We start from the raw sequence: 24,902 nt of genomic DNA, 5'->3' as shown, positions 1-24,902 counted from the left end.
TTCCAAGTGCCCCCCCTGCTCTGTCTCAGTGAAGAGATGGGCATGGAGGAGTGACCGTACCCTGGGGACACCGCTGGTTGTCAGCAGGGATGGCTACAGAAGCCCGCAGCCCTTCATCTGCATTGCCCCATCCTGGTCTGTGTGGCCCTGTGTGGGGTCGTGGCACAGCCACAGGTTATTGAAGGGTTCAGCAGAAGACACAGGGTGCTGGGAGTCTGTCTTTGAGGCAGTTACCTGCAGGTCTCTGAGCAATCTTCCTTTTGCATTTCCAACCCCCTACAGCGAGAAGCCCTAGGCTGTGCACAGGAGTGTATTATAGAGCTCCCTCAAAGACTCCATCCTGATTACTTAATCAGCTGGTTTATTAAAAGGTATTTCCTATTTCCATATAAGCTCAACTGGACAAAAAACCAAGAGAAAATGACATTAGTCACTGTGCCAAAATACTACAGGCACCTTCAGATGTATTTACAGAGGACAGCCCTCCGTGCTGGGAAGCTCAGGCAGTGGTAAGCACGGAGACTTCAGTTGCGTTTTACCTGATGGTCTGTTCAGACCCTAACTTTTGCATGTTGCATACTTGCTTTCCTGCTCCATGATTTCATTTTTAATGGCTATCACTTGTTCCTCTAGTTGTCTCAGTTGCTCTACCTTGTCTTGTTTGGTTTGATTCAGGTCCTGAAGCTTCTTCTCCAAATCTGGAAGAGTAGAGAGATGCAATGATGCTCATATTTGTTGTGTAAGTAAAATCCAGGGATTAACAGCATTTCTTTTCCCAGCAGCTTCAGAGGCAATAAGCCCATTTCAAATGGAGAATGTTATATATGCTACTGGAGGAAAAAGTCTGGCTTCCGGATGGCAAGAGAAACATGACAGCCTTAAAGAAATTAATTTCTCATCATGTGCTTTTGTCCATCAGCTAGGATGGGGCAGGACATGGAGCTCTTAAAGGAGCTGGTTTAAATGGAAACACTTAGAGAAACAGTGTGTCCGCCAATGTGTGTAAAGCCTAGACAATTTGGACGTAATGGGCTTAGGTCTCCCTTATTTACAGGAATGTTTTCTGTTGGTCCCTGTGAAGCTACATCAATGTAAATATACTGGTAACAAGTCAAAACCACATTATTCACTGCCTGTTTCCAACGGGCTTATCATCTGGGCATTTGGAGTAACTGGGATGCTCTTAATGCTTCTCCTTAAGGTATATGCTCAAAATCTTTATTCGGATCCTGTCCTGAAGAATTTGCTCCTGGGATGAAGTTTCTGCTTCAGTTTTGCTGATGTTACATGGTATTTTCGGACGTTGAGCCTGGCAGGATCCTAGGCCCAAGGATTCCCAGTGGGAATGCCCAGACCTTCACTACAAGCAGAATTAGGTTCCACGTGTGTAATTGCATGAGATGTGCTCTTCCTTTTTGGCCACCCTCTAAACGCACCCAAGGGGCTGTGTGAGGACTGGTGCCGATATGGCTGCAGCAGCCGTGGTCTCCGCTGCCCGTGACCCCTCTGTCTCATGGCCACAGTCCCGCAGGACCAGGGCATGTCGGCTTCAGTCTCCACAAGCCAGTATTTGTGCCTGGTTTGTTCTGCCATTGCTCAGAGATAATGTCTGAAGGGGAACAAGTATGGACTGATGGAAAACAGCTACCCTGCAGCTCTGTAACACAAGCCATCACTCGGTAATGTAAGAAAAAACAGAGCACAGAGGGAGAATTTAAGGTCCAAATGCCCAAAGCAAGTGCACAAATCGAGGCTTCCAGCTAAATCTGCAGTGAAGTTTTATGCAGGTTTTGCACTTGTCCTGTTTTTAAACTGTCTGAATCAAATCACTGCAAGTCCCTATGTGGACACTTCTTAAACTCTGCTTATAGCAACCAATTTATGTCAGAAAAAGTACATAAGCCAAATCAATTCAGCTACTTTTAAACTGTTTGAGTAGCTTCAAGCAGGGATTTTCAGCAGTAAAATTGTTTTAAACCTGATTTCAGGTTAACCTAGTCTGTTAGTGTCTGTGGGCAAGGACTTCAGTTTAATTCATGACTGTCACAATTTTCACCGCTCACTATGGAGGTAAGAACACCACCTGTTATTCTTTTAATTTTTTTTTCAGTCTCTTCAGCCAGTTTTTCTGCTGCTTCTTTCAGCTGCTTTACTTTTTCTAGTGTTACTTTTGGAGGTCCTTGGGCTTTTAGCTTTTCTTGAAGAATTGTGTACTTTCTTTTAATGTCAGCAAATTCCTGTAACAAAATGCCATTATTTAGTTTAAGAGCATCTCATAATTAATCTGATGTACCGAAGGAGATTTTTATACTTTTTTTGAATATCCTCTTTGAACCAAACTTTAAATCTCTCATTCTCTTAAATCTTAAAAAAAAAAAAGAAAAAATCTATAATGAGTGTACATCGAATAATGCTTTGCAAAACCTGATAGAAATCAATTAAAACAAACTGCCAGTGGAGCAATCTAAAGGGGTGGTGAGGATGTAAAGAAAATATGATTTAAGATTTTTAAAGCTTATGCTGTTTTTACTTTTGATAGGACTTTTCTGTAAATTTCATTTTGCCTTGAGGCTTAATTCAAATTTAATGAATTATCTGTAGCAACATTGGCGTTTTTACATTTTTGGCTGTAGTAATATTTACTGGCTAATCCATTCTTCGCTGATGTAGGTTGCTGTTGAGGCTGCAGTTTAGATTTCAACTGGGTTTCTTATAACCTGGAAGCTTGGTCATGTTCCAAGCTTGTGCGGTGGGTGCTTGGTTTCTCCTAGCAATTTAGCAAATTTCTAGCTGCATTCTCAAAAATTGGAGCTACTGAAAAGCATCCAGCCAACCAAAAACTACAAGTAACTCCCACAGCAATTTTCTCTGAAGGAGAATGGCATGGGATGAATGGCCAGGCTGCTTCCATCACTCACGTATTTTAATATCTGGTTTTGTGATTTGTTCTGTTGTGTTTACTGGTGCCCATGGTGACTATGAGACTTATACACAGTGCAAGGAAAAATGTCACAGAGTAGCCAGAGAAATGTGTATGTTTTCTTTCATTCAAGCAAACAGAAGTGTTATTTGCCAGAAGCCTTAAAATAAAAAATAAATTATTCGTAACCTGCGACATTTTACACTGCATGGCATAAGAAAAACATTAACAGTTTTGAGGAGAGCAGGGTAACACAATTACACTTCTGAATCAAAAATACTTTTAAACATGGAGGGAATCTTTTTTCTCTTAACATGTGACAGAAGGGCTTACATTATCAATATTCTGGGCTCGCTTGTGTGCTGCTTCTGCCCGTGCTCTTGCCTTTCTAGCTTGATTCTTGTTCATCAGCATTTTTGCCTGCAATGTGGCAATTTCGTCTTCCATCTCGGACTGTTTTGCTGACAAGTCATTTAGTTTGTCATTTGTCTTGTTCATTTGGTTCTCAGCCTAAAACAGAGCAATTGAAAGCTGTGGTTTCTTATGCAACGTCCATCCAGCTTGCAGAGCATGGTAATGAGGGAGATTAATGTCAACTGATTAAGGAGAAGAGAGCCTTAAATATTATGGAATCGGTGTCATATCTGCACCACATTCTGGTTTTATTTATTTAAGTTCACATTAAGGAAACTTCGAGATGAAGTATCTTTTTTCTAAAATGTATGTAGTAAATAAATGGAAAGATTTACAGCAAGATACCTGTGAGATTTGTGTTCTGATGCCTCGTATCTCTTCATTTAACTTTATGAAGGTGTTTTTGGAGTGTCTTTGGGACTTCTCAACATTTTTTAGTTTATTATTGATTTCATCCACAGGTGGAAGAGCTCTAGCTGCTTTGCTGTAGTGGAAAAATAGAAGTGTGTGTAGTATCATGGCGTGGAGAGCAAAGCAAGAAGACATTTCAAATGCACCCATGCTCACATGCAGAAATACTCCCTCAAATCCAACAACAACTGTTAAAATTGTCGTTCAACAGTTGGCAAAGCAAAACCTCAGTAAGGGACTTTGTGTGGGAGCACATGAGCTGCTGTATTAAAGGTGAGGCTGGATGCTGCAGGCTGCCTGGTGGTGCACTGCTAGTAAGGAAGAGGCATGGGTGAACATATTTTCTCCCTCCCCAATTCTTGTTGGTTCTGTCTCACCCATATTTAAACCTCCCAGTGAACCAGATGTAACGCTCCACTAGGTCCAATGTGGAAGTAAGTAGCTGGTTTGGCCTCTGTGACTCAGCAGGCAGAGGAGCCAAGCGCTGGCGGGAGCTGCCTCCTTGCAGCACGTCGGCTCCTGCAGCCGGAGTGGCCATGGCTCGTTCCTGCTGAAGAGGCCCTGTGGAAATGGCAAGCTGAAATCTGCCGTCAGCTGAACTTTCCCTCCAGTGTTACTAAGATACTGCCTGAGGTATGGAGCAGTCCTACCGTGCACAGTGCCACCCCAGCTGGAGTGGCACATCAGTAGGAGAATACCCTACTCACTCAGCTTCTTGTGCCTCCACCAGCAGTGTCCGAGCTTCCTCCCTTTTTCTGTTTCTCTTACTTGCATTCAGTTTGTACTTCTCACAGTGGTTCATAATGCTCCCGATTTTGCCAAGCATGCCCGTGAGCTCTCGTGGAGTCATGGGAAGGTTTATTTGCAGAACGTAGTTTGCCACCTTCTCAATGTCTTCTGGAGGCGCGCTCTCATCTGCAACAGAAATGGAGCTGAGGGCATCCTGAAGTGGCTCTTTCCTCCCAGTGAAATGTAAATTATCATTACGGCTGCATACCCTTTGAGTTATGTGGGAGAATAAAGCTGACAAGCACAGCAAGGGGGTAAGAGAATCATCTCCAACATTTTGTAATTTAATATTATGCTTCCAGGTACTGCTGTTAGTGTTGTCAGAACTGGCTAAAATGAGGATTTGAACCCACTTTGAACTGGGTTATTAAAATTCTGATGTAGAACTGAGCCTGCAGAAGGTTTTAAATCAGTGCACAGCACAGCTAGATGTGTCAGAGCCCATTTCTCCCTTAGCCCCCAGATCAAAGAGGTGCTGGAGAGACTAGGGTGTGAATGGAGCTTTCCAAGCCGGCTGGTGGGTGTAATCCCTTCCCTGGAGTCACCACAATGTTGAGAAAGTGGTTCCTTCACTAGTTAATGAGAAAGGCTGACCTAAAGAGGGAACTTGGGTCAGACTCAGATAGGATGGGAATTTACAGTAGAAAAAACGTATTTTGACAACTCCCCTTACAAATGAGCTCGTCCTAGTTCTTTGCTAAGAGGCACAGGCACACAGAGTTAAGAGTAGTCAATGCCTTGTGAAGTCTCATCATCACTTCTGTTTTCTGCTCACTTCCCTTTATAGACAAGATCCTTGGGGGATAAAACAGTTGAAACATATTAAATGTTTGTGCTAATGCTCTGAAGTAACTCACCCAGAATTAAATAGAAGACGTTTACTGTGCAAACAGAAGTGCATTCCTGAGAGCTATTTTCTGTAGAAATACATTCATCTAAAATTACCATTCACATCAATGTAGAGTACAGCAGATTTAATGTAACTGTACTCATCTCAGCTGTTACTGTTCTTAAACTTCAATTTACAAAGCAAAAATTAATGAAAAAAGGCTTTTATAATTGTTAGTAAATGCCATATGTCTACTAAGAAACAAAAGAAGAGTCAAAGGTGGAATTTTCAATTGCTATCAAATAAAGATATGAGCATTGTAAGGACTTAAAGGGAGTTTTTCTTCCAATTCAATAAAATAACTTAAATGTTCCCAAACAAAGGAAGTCCTCTGTCCTTGCTCCCATTTGGATGTAGAGGTATGAATGCCAAAGGACTGCCAACATGCAATGCTTAGAAACTTATGAGATCAGCTACATTCAAGAGATTAAAAAATCCTACCACGTTTGAACTCTCGTAAAAAAAAACTTAGGGTGCATTTCTTACAGCATTTTTCTGCAATCGCGAGGGTGGAAAATGTTTTAGGGTATATATGGTTGGTTTGTTATTTTTTATGAGAGCTGTGAAGTTCTACCAGAATCCTTTGATTCCTCGAGTTACAGCTTTACGGAGATGATGGAGTGGTATGTGTCCTAATTCCCACGCTCCCTACGGAGAGCCTCTATTTATGGGCCTGGAAGAAGGGGGTGGAATAACAATTTGAGGATGCATTGGACTTGCCTGGTCATTATATATTGTATGAAATTATTTTAGTAGTCCTTTACTCAGATAAACCAGGAACTGACAGAATTACTTGCATGCTTCAAATTAAGCACATTAATAAAAGATGACAATCAGAACATAACAGATCTATTAGAAAATTAATACAAAGTACTGTTATCTGGGAGAAAGAAGCACTAGAAAAAAGGGATTGAAAAAGATTGCACAGATCAGGAGATAGACAAGAAATTTCATGTGTATATAGCTAGATAATTTTCTGGCCGTCTATTATGCTATATTATATTGGAATATATATTAAAAATGAGTCAAAAAGAACTTTGCATATTTACCTAACAAGAAATCTTTCACTTTTCGGATGAACTCCTTAGTGATCTCTCCGTCAACTTCAATTTGATTCTTAGCTCTCGCCAGTTGCCCATTAAATTGTGAGCCTTTCAACTTACTGTCTTCTGCCATTTTTCTAATGCTTTCAACCTGGAAATATTATTAGAAATAGCAGTGCCATTTTCTGGAGGTTATCTATCATTGCTTGGCAAGTTGAGCTCTGACACAAAAATAATTTTGATCCAAGCCTCAGCTGGAGTCACTTGATGTGGCTTTGAAAAGTAGTAGGAGACCCCTTTGGGGAACTCTAGAAGTTGCTACATCATGGCCTTCATCTAGCCTCAGAAAAAGCCTAAATCAAGCATTTTTTTCTCTCTGCAACCACTGCTAAACCACAGCCCCTTCTGTTTCTAAAAGAAGGTGCTGACTGTTATTTTCTATTGCAGTACTGCAGCACGTCAGTGATCAGATTCAGTACAGAAAAGGCACATAATTTCATATGCCTTTTCATGTTGGACTGGCTGTTAAAAATACACTTTAGAGGACACAAATAAGGAAGGTAGAGTTTAAGGCTTGTCTTCAAAGTTACATTTTGCTATTAAATTAGTATTCTTGATAATTTAAATGAGACCTTTAGGTTTGCCATTGAATTCCAACAGTATTTTGCTTTGCTGGGGGCTATGCTTTGCTTTAAGGAAATGCACAGGTACTGCCTCTCTGCAGTCTGCGGAGGGAAGAGATTTGCTCTTTCCCCATGCAACAAGAAAAATGGTGATGTGTTTGCTTCCGAAACATCTCGAAATACTTCACTCATCGCAGAGCTGCCTGAGGCTTGTGAGTGCCAAAGGCAATGTCCCGGCAGCCTGGCGCTCACCACCTCGGCAGATGCCTTTTGCTGCTGCCCCTCTGTGTCCTGGGGCTCCAGGCATGTGCCCCGGTTGCCCATTTCTAAACCTGTTAGCTGTGATGCAGTGTGTCGCGTGCATTTTAAAAAGAGGAAATCGATGCCCAGGCACCCTGCAGGGACAGGACAAAGCCACAGCAGAATGACATTTCTGTTGGAAAATGTGTTTTGCCTATAACTATAACAGGCATCATCTCTGATTGTTAATAAGAACAAACTGTCTTTACTGGTGTTTTGGGATTTGTCCATTTTGTTTCCTTGGCACATGTTGTATTGGCCAGACTTTGCTTGAGTTATTTTTCACTGCTACTGTGCAGTACAGCCGACTACTTGATGCCCTTCTAAACATCACTGGGGGTAGAAAAGCTTTGTCTTGAAATTATTTGTAAAAATTATTTAACGACAAACATAAGAGTAATATGAATTTGTATAAATAGAGCTTAACGCTATGCACAGCAGTAATCCCATTGCAATAAGCATGGACCGTACTCAGGCTACTGACAGATGGTGCCATTTGAATCTTTCCCCATAAAAATATAGACAATACTAGCCTGATGCCACTAACTTTCATAGGCACAGGGTACCATGACCCATGAGATCTTGGCAGCTGTGCGGAAGAGGAAGGCATAGCTAGAGCCACAGTCTCTTGGTGGGACTGGCACGTAATACTCCCATTACTGAACCGTGATAGGTCTATGATGTTGGGACAGAGTCCATCACTATGTGACTGCTCTTTGTCCAAGGAGCAGGTGAGTTTTTGTAGATTTGTGACCTCCCAAATCTCATCCTCCATCCATGTCACTGAACAAATGTAGGTTTGATATACAGCACCTGATTCTCAGGTTCCCGTAGCTGAGTAGTCAAGTCATTTAGCAACACAGCAGTCTCCTCAGCTTTTCTGAAGGCATCAGTGGAGAGAGGGAGAGCTCCGCTGCAGTTTGGGCCACCACACTGCCTGAGTCCGTGACTGTCCCGGCACAAAGCTCCCCCGCAGGCTGCTATGATACAGGGCTGGTGTTCTGGCACACCACAGATCTGCAATAAGGAAGATGCTTATGTCAGGACTCCTCTGGGGGCCTGAGATACACTCCTGGGGGGACGAAGATGTTTGACATCATATGAACATTGAACATAGGATGGGATTTTTCCCAAAGAGATGGTGGTCTCGGTCTCTCCAAAGATGGATGTTGCTGCCAATTATAGGTCCCCCTCCCCTGGCTTGAAGGATGCAATGGCAGCCCATGGCTCTAAGCATCCTTGCAGGAGCCATTTGTTGGGCTCTGTGGGTTGCACTAAGACCTTGCTTCACTCCTCTATGGCAAAAGGGCTGAAACTGACCCCTGGCCATATCCAGCTCATGGGTCAATGGCTTGTTCTAACGGATCCAGATCACCTCTCACACAACATGGTACCATGTCTAGCCCTCCATATAGTTTGACACAGATGTTGAGGCTAAAGGCCTAGATGGATGATCTCTTCCAGATCTGGCAGGGCTGGCTGAAGGAACTATCAGGTATTCATTGCTGCCCTGCACAAGGACAGAAATCCCTTTCTCTCCCATGGGTGATGCAAAGGATATGTGAGCACTCCCCATCCACTCCAGGGCAAAGTTGCTCTGCTTAGATTAAGTTACTGATGGAGGAGGTCGGGGTTAATCTTTCTGAATTTACACTGATGTCCTCTTGCGACTAGTGAGTGCTTAAACAGTTCCTTGTGCTGGGTCTGCCCTGGGAGCAATGGCTTCCAGAAGGGTGGTAGTAACCACAGCTGAAAAGTGCAGCTGTTTCTGACGTGACTGCGTGTCTGTGCCAGGGAAGTGCCATTTTCCAGATTTAAAAATGCATGTAAGCACCCTTTTAGAATAAAACCTACCAACAGCATCAAAAAAGAGATTTTTGTTCAGCTCCCATTCAAAATTCACAGCACCTACCTTTTCATTCAAGTTTTGAATGTCAGGGATCTTGATCATCTTGAGCTGTTCCAGCACATTGCTTGCTTTGAAGGCCTGATGGCCCAACATAGCGAGTGCGTGGTTCCTGGTGTACTCTGAGTATCTTACAATAGGGATTGTCCCACTGGTCTTCTGTTCTGCCAGCAGTGATACTTCAAAGTGTTTCCTAATGTTGCTGATGGCATCTGTAGCAACAGAAATAGGGTTTAGTACTGACTGTATTTGCATTGCATTTAATTCATGTATTTATGTGAATTCTGGACAAATAGTGAGTGACAGGTGATTCTGTTTGTTGTCACTGGTGTTTGATTCAGGACAGCAGGGAGGGACAGGAGCTGTCATTTTCTCAGTCAAGCTTTTTAATCCTTTACTTAGCTAGTTGCCAAACAGGAATAGTTATTGATACTCATAAAACCTGCTAAAATAGATGCAAATACAGTGAAACCCATGTCATTCTTCAGAGTCCAAGGTGTATGAAAAGCCAATGGAAGATATAAAAGTATGAAGGGGATCCCGTTAATGACAAAAACTGCTATTGATCTGCATTTATCAGTAGCTCATGCATTGCTGCTGTTGTTGATTTGATAAAGTTCCTGCCATTTATGCTGTTTTGCAGTTTAGGCAGAAGAACTGTTTCTGCTAGTTGTAAACCCTATGAAATGATCAGCTCTCTGTGAGTCAGGAAAGCATTTGTGCTGTCTGTTCAGCATAGCACCCAAAAGTTAAATGGTCTGCTGAACTGGGGCCAAAATTTAGATTACAAATGGGAATTTATGAGTTTTCTTTGGCTCTGGAAAATCCAATTTCAGGGTTGATGCATTAAAAAAAAAAGCATTTCCATGTAAAGCTTGTAGGCCAGGCAAAAATTACTTTCCAGCAAGAGTCTTTCTTGTTTGCTTGGTGTAAGCTTTCTCTTAAGCAGACTCAAAAGGGTTGGAGAATATTACAATTTTTGCACATTAATAGACTAAGGAAAGGACTCAGGCCTTTTGCAAAACACATAATTTAAAGCTGCTGCTGTTGAGGCTTCCCAGGTCTCCAGGCAGAAGTACGTGCAATGAGCCAGAACTGATGTGTCGGCAGTGAAAAAGCATTAGAGGTCATTGATTAACATCCCTCTTTGTGCTGGTAACTGACTCAGTTACTAGTTGAAGTCAATGATAAGGCACTCATCAAGTCCTGCATGCTTTGAATCAGCCTCTAAAGTCCTTGGCCTTGCTTGAAGTTGAACAATGTTTAGTTATCTTGTGAAACCAGGGCTATTTATTTTACCTTGTAGCTCTTGGAAACAATGTACAGTTTAAAGTTAGCTCCTAATACAAAATACCTGGCAAGAGGCTGCTGTAACTCCGTATCTAAGCCAGAGACTGTTTTCTCTGCAACAGTTCCATCACAGGAATATTTTACAGTGGTTCAGCTCTCCGTTAAGTGGCCCAAATGCGTTTTTCGCGCTTGGTTTGTGATGGAGCTGTAGAGCTTCCAAGTTCCTTTACATTAAACGCAGAGTCTTAGCACAGGCTTGATTTACAGCCCAGAAAGCTGTACTCACTGCATTACCATACCACAGTGGCTGCAAAGCCAGGGGCCAAGGCTGGAAAGCCATAATTTAATGAGATCTCATAAACTGCAAACATTGTTTTAAGGACACTTGTATCTTGGTTTTTCCAGTGATTTTAATTCATTATTAGATACTGACATTTCCAGGTGAGCCGGCTCTATGTGTGCCTGTGAGGAAGCCTCCAAGTCCTGATCCTTGGCAAAGAGAGGCAGGTGGGAGCCCATTCTCCACATGTGTCTAGAACACAAGTACCAAATGTGTCCCAGATGGTATACGTGGCCATATCCTGCTCTACCCCAGCAAAAATGAGAGAGGAAAAAGCAGACAGAGCCATACCTAGGACGTGCTGCTGGTCCAGAAAGGAAGATGGGGTAAGGGAGCCAGGCTTTCTCCTGGATGTTGGAGAAGCTGGTTATCTTGAGGGAAATGTTATTTCTGTGCTGTTAGATGCTTGGTAGCAGGACCAATGAGTATTTGTGGCCCTGACCAGAAATTCAGCTTAAATTCAAGGTCTTCCCCTCCCCACACCCCCGTGTACTTTTTATAGGGCTGTTTATCCCTCTCCTGAGGCCAAAAGACGAAGCGGGTTTGGAACGTGACCAGAGAGCACCATGGATGCTTCAGCTGTGCATCCACTGACCTCCCTGGGATTTATTGTTTCTTTGCCTTCCTGCCTTTCTCAGAGTCTGCACAAGACTCAGCTGAATTGGGAAGCGGAGCCTGGGAGAGCTGTGCTGACTGCTCACGCAGGGACCTGAGCGGAAGAGCTGGCCCCGGGGGCACTGCCAAGTACAACAGGGCAGGGGAGCCCTAAATCTTAATTAATCCCTCTTTTCCCCTCTTCCTTTCCCTCAGTTTTGTATTCTGTTGACTTTTCCTTCTTTTTTTTCCATCTTGTCTAGGCCAATCTTTTTCTCACCCGAATAAAACACAGAAGAGCTGTAAATGGGAGTGCATTGCCTGTAGCTTGTGTCTTCTGTGGTGCGCACCTTATCTTCTGGGGGTTCATATCTTGGCAGCTAACTCTTTGGAGAGCATACTGATGACAATCTCCTGCCACTGTGGATGATCTAGCATCTGTTCAAGATCCCTGACTGATACATCCCTGTCTTTCTCCAGAAACCAGTCTGTGACATTGTCATTACTGCTATTAGCAGCTGATGGATACTATACTTAGCTCAAGCACAGACAGTGTAATTCTTTCAAAAATGCCAAGGAACTCAGTTCTGACTTCACATTTTTTGATGATGGAGAGCTAGCTCCTTACCACATAAAGTCATGTATTTTCCCATGGGAACACTAAGAAGTTGCACTATGACTCTCTGCTTTAATTAAACAAACCATGGCTGTACAGCATTCTTTAAGTATTGCTAAGAGCAAGAGGAGTCAGAAGTGGGGAGAAAGTCCTTTGCTGTACTACTGTATGAGCTGTGAGCCTACACTGTGAAACTGGGTGGCTTTTAAATCCTGATGTAAACATCAGGATTCATGAGACTTCTGATTGAAGTGACCCTGGCACATGTATCTGAAATTTAGGATGCTAGAAATCATGTCCTTTTAAGAAAAAAGGGAGTTTGGAAAGTCAGTATAAAATGTGGTTAGTATTTACATTTTTGCACTACCGTGGGAAACTAAAATCTAGGGATCTCTGAAATATTGTACGGTTCGATGGTGAGAAAAAAACTCTGAAATTTCATGGAAAATGTTCACCTATTCAATTAATTGCTGGCTGCCTTACCTTTGAGATTCAAGTAATGAAAGCTTTGATGCAGATGTATTTTCTGTTGTAGAAGTTCATACACTAGGTCAGCTTCTTCCCCAATGTCTTCTATGTTCTGGTTAAGGTCAGGAAACTCATACAGTGTACTGTGAAGGGGATCCATTTGTGCAACTTTTTGTCTGAAAGGGAAATGGCAGTTATGCAGAAGTCAGACCGGATTATTCTTAAACTAGAACCGAGATAGATACACAATATTTCAGAGGACAAGAGATAAATTTCTAAATAAGCAGAAACATTTACTTGTAATGGCTTATTAAGAAAACCCTTAGAATGAACTGGAAAATTCCAGCATTTAAGTATATGCCTGTGAGTGACAGATAATATCTATAAAGATTATTTTGTTCACAGATGTACTGAAAACAGTGACATAGTATTCCAGCATCTGTGTGCTGATCAGAAGTGGGACTTGATGTATAGGGATGGCTGGTGGAGCCCAGGGGAAGACTGCTTTCTCAGTCAAGGGATTTTTTCAGGAGCAGCTGAGCCCTTACTGAACATAGCCCTGAAAATCCTTGATGCCTGAGAGGGCCTTCAGTGAAAGAACAGGATGTCTCAAAATTCTTTCAATTTCAGAAATGGCATCTGCAAAGGCTTTGAAGTGCATGTCACAGCTGGGCATTCGTCCTCCTTTGTCTTCAAGATTTGCAGCAAACCTCATTAACTCCTGAACAGTCTGAGTGAGGGCAGTAATTTCAGTGTCCCACTGATCAAAACAAAGATGACACTGATGGCAAGAGGGAAAGTCTTTCTCAAAGCCACGGCCGCACTGGTCGCAGAACCGGCCGGTGACGCCAGCACGGCAGTTACACGCGCCGGTGGCTTTGTCACACTTGGGCTGGCTGGTTCCCTCCGGGTTACACTTGCATGCTGCAAGAAAGGGACAGCAAGTTACATTCAGTCGTTCCTTTTCCATGGGATTAACACATGCAAAAGGTACAATTGTGCATTTCAAGACAAAAGAAGCAAACAGGTGTTTGAGTTAGAGCAAAGTGGACTGCCTGGCTAATGGCTCTTCATCTCTAACTTCCATGGTCCCATCATAACCATATAAGGAACAATATAGATAAATAATATAAACACTTTTGTCCATCTCATACACACAAATGTATGAAAGCCTGCTTCTCTAGATGTATGTCCCATCTCCCCTATGAATATAAAAGGTAAATGTTTCTTCTGAGGCAGTTTTTAATCCAGTTGTCCCCACTTAGTAATACTTACAAATGCAATGTGTCTGGGGATTGCCAAAGTAATTTTCCTCACATTCATCGCAACACCTTCCGCTGTAACCTAGCTTACAAGGACACTGGCCTGTAAGCTGCAAAAACAGTTAGGATTAAACAACTTCCTGCAGAGTCATATGGCTGGATAGACATTATTTACTGGGTTTCTTTTTCTCCCTGTGACTTATGTCATATGGCTGTATGGGGACTGCAGTGATACTGCTTGCATGCAGTCTTTGAACACCATGGTTTGTACAGTATTGTCCCACCTTTCCCATCTTCCTCCTTAAGGTTGTGAAAACAAAATGGACTTTGAGAGGTGGCTTTACTTGACTAATATGAAAGATTTTGTATGTTCCAGTCTATAGATGCTCTTTGAGAACTCATCCTGTGACTATGATCTCAGAGAGGATTTTTTTCCTTTGCAAAACAGATTAATTTCTCATTTTTGCTGGAGCAAAGTACTCATCGTAAGATTTCAACTTTTAACTACATGATATGTAACTGAAAACCTCGAGGGTACATTATGCACATTGCCCTAGAAAATTTATTTTGGAATTCAGCTATTAAATTAAACTGCAGGGAATTACAGCTCTGATAACTGGTACAGCTCAGAAAAGCAGTAGTAGTTCTTTGAGGTTAAGAGCTACATTTGCTAGGAAAAATAATAAATCCATTAAATAAACTAGAACAAATAGAAAGCATATTGAAAGGAAAATGTGAAAGCACATCAGCAAGAGCTTGGGATAAGCTCCCGGTGCTCTGAAGTCAATAGCAAAATTGCTGTGACTCCATGGGACCACAATTTTACCTCTCTATTCTGAAACGCTGTTTTATTTTTTCTACATTCTAGCTCTAAAAAGTGCACAGGAATTAAAGATGAGAAAAGGTATTCTAGCACTCTGATAGATGAGGCATGATTAATGTAATGGCCACAGCTGCTACTTTATGAAAATAAACACTTAAAACAAATACTCATAAGACTCTGGACTTCCTTCTTCCCTATACATATACTTAGAAGGCAGCTTTTTCCTATGTGATATTTTCTTACAAAGTATTTCTAAGATCCCTTTGACAAAGAAACACACAGGCAAAGAGAAATTGCTTACAAGTAGAGCCACATTATTAGAACAGCAAGTTTGATATAAGGACTCAAAGTGTCATCGCACCAACTGCAAAATTCCAAAGACTTCTTGTTTTCAGGAAGCATGACAAAAAACTACCCTCATTTATAAGAGAGTCCCCACCATGCCATACCAAAACACCACCACCCTGGTTCCCAGAAAGCAGAGGAATTTTCTTGCCTGGTTGCACAGGTTGCTTTGGGAGTTTTTTGGATCACAGTCACAGATCTGACATCCTTTTCCACTAGCCAGGTCCCAGTAGCCAGAGGCACACTGGTTGCATGTGACGCCCACCACGTTGGGCAGGCAAGGGCAAGCTCCCGTGGCTGGGTCACACAGGCAGGCTGCGTCCCCCCCTGGGCACACGGCAGGGCAAACACCTGCTGGATTGCATGTGCACTCTGGAAAAAGAAGGACCATTACTACATCAGACCATAATATAGACAGTTGATGGACAATCAGAGCTGTATACAAAACCCATGCTGTAGGTTTACTTCCAGTAATCTTGAACACATTTTTAATTTCATACAGTTTACCTATCTTTCTATAATAGCTTATATATCGCTTTGAGCAAGCTTACTGGGAACATTCAGTACTTTTAATACAGGCACAAAAAATGAAGGTGTAGTGAATTTTGAATCTTATTAGAATGAAATGTTAAATATGCTGGGTAAGGAGAAGCTGATTTACAGTAGGCACTATCCAGCGTGGGAAACCCCAGTAAGCCAAGTAAGATAAGAAACCTTGCTTGTGAGGAGCCAAAAGTCCTTGCTTAACCATTTCTAACAGACATCTTCCAAGAATGAACAAGGAGTGGGCTTGAACTGTATTTTAGATATTCCCAGAAAAAAAGTTTCTTGAAAATACCTATAATTGTCTGGCCTGTAGAAACTAGACCCTCGATCAGGCACATTTGTGAAAATAGTCTTTGAGAAACATTGGGAAGAAACTTAGGCCTTGCTTTTTGTTACACTCCTGCCTTTCTGTTAAAAGTGCTGAATTATTGACGGTGTCCTCATGGAATCTATTAAATTGCCTGAACAGTTTCATTCTAGCAACTTAATGAAAACAACTGGTAAGGCAGGGAGCTCAGCAAGGGACCATCTGGTTAACTGAGCATTGCTTAGTTGGCATCAGCCAGCAACATGGATAAACAATTATCTTTGATTCCTTTACTTTTGATTCCTTCCTGAATGGGCTGAATGCACATTTATTTTTCTAACAGGAAGTACTGATTTCATTTCACAAATGAGTATTTCCTAGGAGTGATGTTCAGTATGAGATTTAGTGAGACTTGGATGACAAAGAATTCAATAGATGCCATATTAACATTTATTTGTATCACTGGATAGAAATATATTTGGTATTCTCATATTTTGCTCCATTGATCTGCTTTAGTTTTACTGTCCCTCCAAGGGCTAACCTCTCCTTATAGCCTAACTTCTTTAAAACTTTTCTTGGTAGTGTTACTCAGTTGCAGTGCTATTGCTTGCTTACTTTGACAGCTTTGATCGAGGGCTGAGCCAAAATACCCTGGTTTGCAGAACTGGCAGTTTGCTCCATGGGTGTTGTGTAAACACTTGGTGCATTCCCCAGTGACCCTGTTACAGGACTCAGGGTCTGTCACATCAATGTTGTTATTGCAGGGACATGGTGCACAGTCAAGCCCAGGGCTGCCTGGGTTTTTGTAGAACCCACTAGGACACTCGTCACACCGATTGCCTGTTGGAGAGGAAGGTAAAAATATTTGCTGGCTGATGGGAATTCAAGTGAAACATGTAACTTCCAATAATACTGTTAAAAGATTCAGACTGTCTCTTCAAACGCACATTTCCAAGGGAAAATATCCACCTGTTTGAGACTGTTGCCCTTTAATCCTATGATCAGTTTAAATTACATCTCCCACACTGAAATCTGATGGAAATGCACTCTCCTCATCCCAAGAAGTTTTTGCCAAGGAAATCCTCTCAGTAGGAATAAATAGGTACCCTCTCACACAACACCTCCAAACATCTTTTTCCGGCAGTCCTTTCAATGGCAGTAGTCAAGAGTTGGCCATATTTGCAGGATTTTCCCCGGGGCCTTCACCCTGACAGCAGCACAGGAAGGTGGGGGGTGCCCTTTCCCGGAGCAACCCAGAGCCCTGCAGACCTGCCCTCCTTTCCATAACCCAGTGGAGGATCCCCAGGTCAGATGAGCTCTGGGACGCTCTGTCCTTGCTTGCTGGCATTGCAATTACTTCTGCATGCCATCCCAATGCCCACCCTGATTGGGGTGCTACCTCTCTGCATATCAGAAACCTTTCTGGGCAAGCTGGTGTTGCTGGGACCTCATCCACTGGCTCATCCTCAACCAAGGACTCTGCTCCTTTGCCGTGGTCCTCAGGACCAGAGCCTTTCACAATGTCTGAGGAAATGAGCCTGGTGCCATGGAGGTGACCAAGAGCCTTGCCGGGTAGGAACAGGAGGAAGAAAGTCCAGAACCGAGGATTGTGGTGGTTTGTGAGGACAGAAGTCCCCTAGGTGAGTACCAACAGGGATCATTTTAGCCCTACAGCAGTTACTCAAGCAAAACTGCTCTTGACTTATAAAGGAACCTGACCTAAGTAAAAATGACAGCATTGGTTTAGTTTTTGGCAGTGTTTCCCATTAGGGTTTGCTTCCATCACTGGAGATCTTTCTAATGCCCAGGGGGAGGAAAATATCTTCAGTTTTCTCTGCAGACATTCAAGCTAAGTCAACAGGATCTTAGGAAACAAGGCACCAGTTTGCTGCAAAAATATCTGCATTTGAGACAGCTGAGAATGGAAAGCTCATTTCTAAAGCGATCATTTGAATGGCGAAACAGTCACTTTTGGGCATAACATCAAAGCAAGATTCCTCTATATGAAGAAAGATTTTCTCTGATTAGGAAATCTTATCAGCTCTCTTTGATGCCCTGTTCTTTCCAATTTGAGCTTCCAACGCTTGTTTTTCAGAGGTAACGAGCAAATGCAGTTATCCCCTCCTCTCTCCAGCAGGTTAATGTAGTGCCCCTGCAAAGGAGGAGGTTTCCAGAGAATGCCGTCAGATTATTTAATGGCTTCACTGTATCCACATAGGTGAATCCCTTTTTCAAACACTAGTTGCACAATTCCCTCTTTTCTCCATCAGGACTTCCCCACCTAATTTCAGTAAATTTGAGTGTTAACTTTTCTTACCTATTTTATTACCATTACCTCACTTGTCACTTCTGAACAGATGATGGGCAGAGGATAGTATTTTTTCTCTCTTACATTAATTTTAATAGAATAAAACCCAGTCCTTATTTTGCTTCATACCTGAATATCCCTCGAGACAATTGCAGACTAATTGTGCAGACTGGGGGTCCTGGTAACAGGAACGTGCAAAATACCTATTGCTTGTAGGTGCCCCTGGGCACATGCATGGGCGGCAGGGTTCTCCGTTCAGAGGGTTTCCATAATAGCCATCCGCGCACCTGTCAAAGCAGTCAGCACAAAGCAGCAGAAATTGTCAAGTGCTCCTTTCAGTCCCTGCAGGTGAACCAATTTATGTGCATGTATAATTAATTTAACATTCCAGGTCATTGTAATGCTATCCCCATTAATTGGTACAGATATATCAAGCTTCAAAGGTGTTCTAAAATGGAAAATCGGAGATGCATTCCCAAAATCTGGAGCAAAAAGAAAAAAACCCATATGTTTTCTTTTCAAGGAAAGTCTGAAAACTTTCACCTACTCTGGAACAATTTTAATCTAAATGATCATATATACATATGATGTATCACACGTTTTGCATAGACAGCTAAAAGCTGCCATGTAAAAATTCTGTATGTTCACCTACGACTACATATATTCATCTATTTCCATACATACACAGAAGGAGTGGTTGGCATGACATTAGAAAGTCCTGGCATGGGCAAAAAAGCAACGATTCATTCAGAACACTCAGACAATATTGCATATTTTAGATGCAGCATACGTATTGAAATCAGCCATGCTCTGTCTGACACATTTTGCAAACTCAGGGTGACAGCTGTTTCGAGGTGGTGGTGGCTGTGCTGTTACCCAGAAAGTCGGGGGGCTTTGGGGGCTCCTTGGAGGCTCAGCCACCCCCGCCACTCTGTCCACCACCACTGCCTCTGCGTTCCGGCCCCCTGTGGCCTCGCAGCTGCGGCAATGCAGTGGCTTCTGAAGCATCCTCAGTCTTTGATCTGCTTTACTATGGCAAATGGGAACACAATTCTCTATATGTATACAAGCCAGGCTAAAAGTCTTGGCTATTTGATTATCCTCACCCTGGGGTCTGGAGCTCCTGCAGAGGCATAGGGCAACAAGTATTTCAGTCTCCCATTTTTAATCTATTTGCCACCTACAAGCACAATAGCCAAAGGCTGTATTGTCCAAAAGCACTGCAAGAAAAGCTCAATAGGTTTCCTGGGGAAATCCTCTTAAAAGTGAACGACAAGGTACAATCCAGCCAAACTAAACTAAACAGCTAACGAATTTAATTCTGATGTCCATGTTGAACTCTGATACTGCTGCCAGTGTATAGAATAAAAAAGAAGAGCACTGTTTTGAACGGAGCTGGAACACGTGGGAAAAGTCATTTGCTGGTCATGTGGAAATAATACGAACCATCAAACAGTACATGTTTATTTAAGCTCCTCAGAGATAATTGCAGGTATTAAAATGAATATTCAGCACAAGGTTAGCCTTTTGGCAATTTAAAAGCTGGCAGGAGTCCGTGTATCTCATACACAGTGCTTACACATGTCTCCAAGCACATGGTGCCATGGCACCGATGTCTCAAATGCCTTCTTGCAGGGAGCCTGTTGCAATGCTGCGTGCATGCCGTGCCTGCAGTCCTCTCACAGGCATTACATTCACATTGCCACATGCATTTGCCAAACAAATAGGTACCTGCCATTCAGCAGCTAAGCCCAGTTTAATCCTGGGTTTTGGTATGTGTTTCCAGTTAAGGTCATTGATGCATTCATGGGGATGTAGGTGGGCCCCCAGCTACATGCGTGTTTCAGAGAGCACCAGTGTTTAGGTGAGCTTTGCAGCACTGCCCATCAACTCACCTTTCACAGTGGCTTCCAGCTGTAAACCCGTGGCAGTTCAGGCACACTCCGGTCACGGGGTCACAAAGCTCTGCATAGCCGTTACAAGAGCAAGGACGGCAGTGGGGAAATCCAAAGTACCCAGCCAGACATCGGCTGCAGCGCTGACCATCCACCTCCCGGCGGCAGGAGCACTGCCCTGTCACCTGGTCACACAGCGTGCTCAGCGAGCCTTGTGGGTGGCACTCGCATGCTGGAAAACACCAAAAGCAAAGCTGTGTCCTGAACATATTCCCACCAACACTGCTCATCGCTGACATTGCTCTAAGGCAGTGCGAGCGGCAGGGACGGAAAATTCATTATTCGTGGAAACATTTTTTATGTTGCTTCCCACATAATCATGGATTCAAAGCCCTAAAAAGTTGGGGTATGCATGAAGAGCCAGATACTGGTACTGGTACTGGTGCTGGCTGCCACGTACTCACCATAGCAGCCGTGGAAGCCGAAGCCGTAGCTGCCCGCAGAGCAGGTGTCACAGCAGCGTCCCACGACGTTAGCTTTGCATGGACACTGGCCGCCCAGTTTACTGCAGCTGGCATTCAGCGACCCTTGGGGATTGCACTTACATGCTGCCAAGGGGAAAGAAAATCAAAACAGTTTTGGTTATAAGAGAGTGTGACTGCTCTAGTAGACTTGCAGGTTTTACACTTAAAAGTAGGAAGGAAAGAGCTTGATTACACTCATCAGGGGTTCACTAACCACTGATGGCCATGGCTTGGATTATTTGATGCTGTAGTGTTGATGGTGATGGTGTATCAGGCACCAGCACAAGTCTCAGTGTTGGAGCTGTCACATTCAGGCCACTGCCTTCAGCACATATTTGGGATAGGACAGAAGAGGGCATAGCAAAATGTAGATCAAAAATGGAGATATCCTGAAGTCTGGGAGGGTTTGATATAAATCTATGTCTAGCTGCAGCACTGGACATAACCTGCAAGCAGTACTTAGACAGCCTGCACATGTGTATTGTTTGCTGCTTTCTGGACACATTGGACTAACTTGTTTAGTGAAGCTGGTCTGCTAACTCACAGAAGGTATTTGTCCAGGATGCTCAGATGCTGGCACTAGAACGCCAAAGTGCCATGTTTCATTGGGAGAATCCCATCACTATGGGAATCGGGCTAATGGGGAGTCAGCACAGCATAAATTTAAATGAGGGGGGTCTGTGGCTGTACAGCTGTGACCACATCATATGATGTATGAGTGAGGCATCGGTCCTTCTAAAAGTAGCCCAAACCAAGAAGATGCTATCATCAGGTCCATTGGAGGCAAAGCTCCCTGAAATGAGCTGGCCACCAAAGTTGTCCAGAAAGGCCCCTCCTATTACTAGAAGTGCAGAGAAGCTCCATTTCTTGGTGCCCAACACCAGGGAAGTCTCCTGAGGCACCAAGCCCAGCTGCCCTTTCCACAGTGGGGCCAGGAGACTGCCCAGGGCTTTAAACCCCACCTGCCACTGCCCTTTTGCTGGGACACCACTGAGGTTTTCTTGGTGAATCTCTTCCAGGACATCAGCTTGTGTGCCATCATGCCTGGAGTCCTGCCAGGGCATCCAGCTGGCCTGCAGCATCCAGGGAGAGGGCTTAAAAACCCCTCTGTCATTTTACAGCAGCCAGAAAAGTAGGAAAGTTACTGCTTTGGCCATCTGGTGAAGCTGCATCTGATTTAAATGCTCTTCAGAAAACACACGAGCACTGCGATGATACCTGTCATGCTGCTCCATGAAGCTCATCAGGTGTGATGGACTCTGAAAGCTGTGCCACCAAAAGGTGTTTGCAGTGCACTCAGGGTTCAGCGGGACGTATCCTGCATGTCTATACATACCACATGCTGATTGGCTTTACTTACCTACACCACCATGGGCTGAGAGCTCTCCAGTCAACATATCCTACAACCTCAAGGGAAGACCAGTAACTGTCCAAAAGAGCTGCCTGTGCAGGTTGCTCCTTACCAACAGCTCCATTGTGAATACGGGCTGACATGCTCACTATGAGCCGTGCACACGCTTCGGGCAGGACGTGAGGTCCAACTTCTGATGCAATTTCAATACAGTGATACTTGTGGTACTCATCTAAATCCTTTCCACTGCATAAGTTCTCCACGGAGCTGATTCTGGGAATAAGTCCAAGCTTTGGCGTTAAGAGGGAAAAGAAAATATTTTTGCTTAGATATACTGAAAACCAGAATTTCCCACATTCTCTTGCTGTGCTCTGCATTGCAAGGACAGAGGCCTGGAGCACTGTGTTTCCAAATCTGCTGTTGTGCTGCTCAGTCATCTACATTCACATTTATTCTGAAGGCCTAGACATTCCCTGAGTTCTTCAAATAAAAGGGACTGTGTATAAAAGAGTCAGATTATAATGAGACCTCAGATACACACTCAGAACTGTTTTTGCTTCTAAGAGGTGCCATGTTGATGACTCCAAAAGCAGTATCTGGCCAAAATTTTTATTTGTATTACCGAGATAAAGAAAAATCAGCTGAAGGTTCTATGTCCAAGTATGGCCAGCCCTTGTCACGTCCAGTTCTACAGAAGTAATTAGAGGAATGGACTTAAAAATATTTTTCTCAAGAGAGAGACCCCAAACTAACACCCCGTTCATGACTTGGTAGAAACTTGGGAAATGTCTGGATCCAGTTCCCGGGAAAGTACAGAACTAATTTTACTTTTCCAAAGTCATCTTTAAATACATCCATGTTTTTTAAATTAGATTCGGACAAATTATAGAGATTTTTAAAAAACCTAGGTGATGAAGAACTGCATGAATTTATATCCCTAACCACAGCATCTTGTCAGCATATGTGGAGTGTGGTCATAATAAATGAGCAACAGACATATTCTGACTGTTAATGTATGCAACAAGTATGACTTGATGAGCTATTATGGTATTACTCCATTAAAATTAAAACAGATACAATTCTGTCATTCCATACAAAAACATGCAAACACAGTGCCAATGGAGGTAAGCAGAAGCACACTTCCCTGAATTTCTATTAATACACTCTATAAATGATTTTAAAACATTTTGAGTACGTCTGTGTAAAAAAAAAATCACACTGGTATAAATACAGCCTGAAGGGAATTGTGACAGAACTACTCACTGAGTCAATCAAGATGAACGATTTCGCCTTTGGGTCAGAGGCAGAGGGCTGAGAAAAATACACATCCACAGAATACTCTGTTCCCGGCTCCAGGCAGACTGGAGTTTGCAGAATTGCAATCCTGTTTAGCAGAAATAAAGCACAGTTATAGCCAGGAGTCAGGACAAGGCAAGTTTACAGGATTCTGTGAGCTCTCCCTCCCCTCTGTGCCTGCATCCTAAAGCCTGCAGCCGCGAGCAAGCCCTGCTGCTGTGGGGAGCACACCCAGCCCCACTGTTTGCAGGCTTTGGGAAAGCTGCATGTCTTCTGCCTGGATAATTCACCAAGTGCAATTTAAAGCTGGTGAGGTTAAACTGAAAGTGGCAGGTTTTACTACTTCAAGCAAAGGAGTTTGCAATTCACTATTCATATTTGTCCTTTCTTGTCCCTGTTTGATCAACATTTCGGTCACATACTCTTGGCTCCTCTCTATTCTTTACATAGGTCCAAGCTGAAAAGCTGGTTTTGAAAATAGGCTACGACGGTGACTTTAAGTCAATATTTCCTTTCTGTACTGAAATAGCTGCAGCTGGATCTTTGCCAAAGCAACAACGAACCCCAGCAGGATCTCATGCTGTTCTCCTGGCTTGGGCAAATCTTTGCCAGGCTGAGGACTGGAGCATTGGACTCTTCCTTAGAGCCTATGTGGTATTGTGGTGTGACAGCAACAGGAAAGACCATACATGTGTTTCTAATATTCCCACTTTCCCACACATTTATCGTTCTGCAGTGCTTCAGTAAAAGATTTGTACACAGAAAATCTACAGGCTAAAGGACAGGAATAGTCAGACCTCTTTGTAGCTGGGAGAGGCAATGCATGTGGCTCCTGTGAAAGGTCCTTGTTTTTGCAGCGTTGACTTGACAAAATACTGGTGGGTTGGATGGCAACACTTGCTAGCCAGTCTTCCAAGGACTATAAACAAAGGACAAAAATTATGGTAATTTTTCATATCTGAAAAACCCACTTTCTCTTTGCCAGGGTTAATGAAAGCCATCTGAATGATTGCACACTGCAGTGACAAAAGAGATTTTCTCTTTGTTCTTTACAGGACTAAAAAAATAATGTTATTTGTGAAAAAGGCATTGTATTTGCAACGGCTAATTGAAGAGCAGAGACAGAAATGGGACCTCAGCTGGTGCAAATGGAAACAGCTCTGTTAAAGTCATTGGAGTAGTTTCCTTTCTTAGCACACTGTTGTCCTGGAGATATTCTTCATTATCTGCCTGCTCTCACATCCAATAAGGGATAACAAACGTAAAAGACTTTTTAATAAAAGTCTTTAAAATTCAACTGTTTAATCTAATCCTTAGGAGGAAAAAGCTACATCAAACCAGCTCACTGCAAAAATTGTTCTCATGTTTTAAGACACTGGGAGTTTTGTTTGCCTCAGAATGACAGTAAGAGAACAGAATACAATAGACAGAAGGAGGATCTCGAGTGGTGGGATTGTCCCAGGGAGCTGCAAAGTGGAAGAGCAACACATGTACAAATACTGCTACTAATAAAACACTTGCCTGTGTTTTTGAAGACATGGGTGTGGACTTTGGTTTAACCAGATTTGGGTTAACAGATTTGCCTAGACATGTCTTCATCATTGAGAAATTTTGTCCAGGCAAAAAATAAGATTTTGGCTAT

General features: G+C 43.0%; 1 protein-coding gene and 1 long non-coding RNA gene across 2 annotated transcripts in view; one reads left to right on the top strand and one right to left on the bottom strand.

Annotated features, from left to right (window-relative positions):
* Positions 1 to 558: 558 nt before the first annotated feature.
* Positions 559 to 24,902, bottom strand: part of LAMB4 (laminin subunit beta 4) — a 43,480-nt gene continuing 19,136 nt past the window's right edge. Inside the window, exons 16-34 of the mRNA XM_052790684.1 lie at positions 24,058 to 24,179; positions 23,228 to 23,348; positions 22,077 to 22,254; positions 20,554 to 20,697; positions 20,090 to 20,321; positions 18,324 to 18,481; positions 16,502 to 16,726; positions 15,185 to 15,405; positions 13,879 to 13,975; positions 13,152 to 13,527; positions 12,619 to 12,779; positions 9,302 to 9,507; positions 8,203 to 8,406; positions 6,473 to 6,617; positions 4,453 to 4,660; positions 3,680 to 3,818; positions 3,254 to 3,430; positions 2,084 to 2,237; positions 559 to 698 (exon numbers count right to left, since the gene is read on the bottom strand). Coding sequence (XP_052646644.1) covers positions 559 to 698; positions 2,084 to 2,237; positions 3,254 to 3,430; positions 3,680 to 3,818; positions 4,453 to 4,660; positions 6,473 to 6,617; positions 8,203 to 8,406; positions 9,302 to 9,507; positions 12,619 to 12,779; positions 13,152 to 13,527; positions 13,879 to 13,975; positions 15,185 to 15,405; positions 16,502 to 16,726; positions 18,324 to 18,481; positions 20,090 to 20,321; positions 20,554 to 20,697; positions 22,077 to 22,254; positions 23,228 to 23,348; positions 24,058 to 24,179 — 3,408 coding nt within the window. The remainder of the gene's footprint in view (positions 699 to 2,083; positions 2,238 to 3,253; positions 3,431 to 3,679; positions 3,819 to 4,452; positions 4,661 to 6,472; positions 6,618 to 8,202; positions 8,407 to 9,301; positions 9,508 to 12,618; positions 12,780 to 13,151; positions 13,528 to 13,878; positions 13,976 to 15,184; positions 15,406 to 16,501; positions 16,727 to 18,323; positions 18,482 to 20,089; positions 20,322 to 20,553; positions 20,698 to 22,076; positions 22,255 to 23,227; positions 23,349 to 24,057; positions 24,180 to 24,902) is intronic.
* LOC128143460 (uncharacterized) lies at positions 675 to 4,447 on the top strand. The gene is made up of 3 exons (XR_008235760.1): positions 675 to 739; positions 1,989 to 2,070; positions 3,796 to 4,447. It is a non-coding gene; the product is annotated as an uncharacterized LOC128143460 (long non-coding RNA).

Source organism: Harpia harpyja, chromosome 6 (assembly GCF_026419915.1).
Source record: "Harpia harpyja isolate bHarHar1 chromosome 6, bHarHar1 primary haplotype, whole genome shotgun sequence".
NCBI lineage: Eukaryota > Metazoa > Chordata > Aves > Accipitriformes > Accipitridae > Harpia > Harpia harpyja.
The sequence above is the reverse complement of the archived record's forward strand: the minus strand, read 5'-3'. Positions and strand labels throughout refer to the sequence as shown.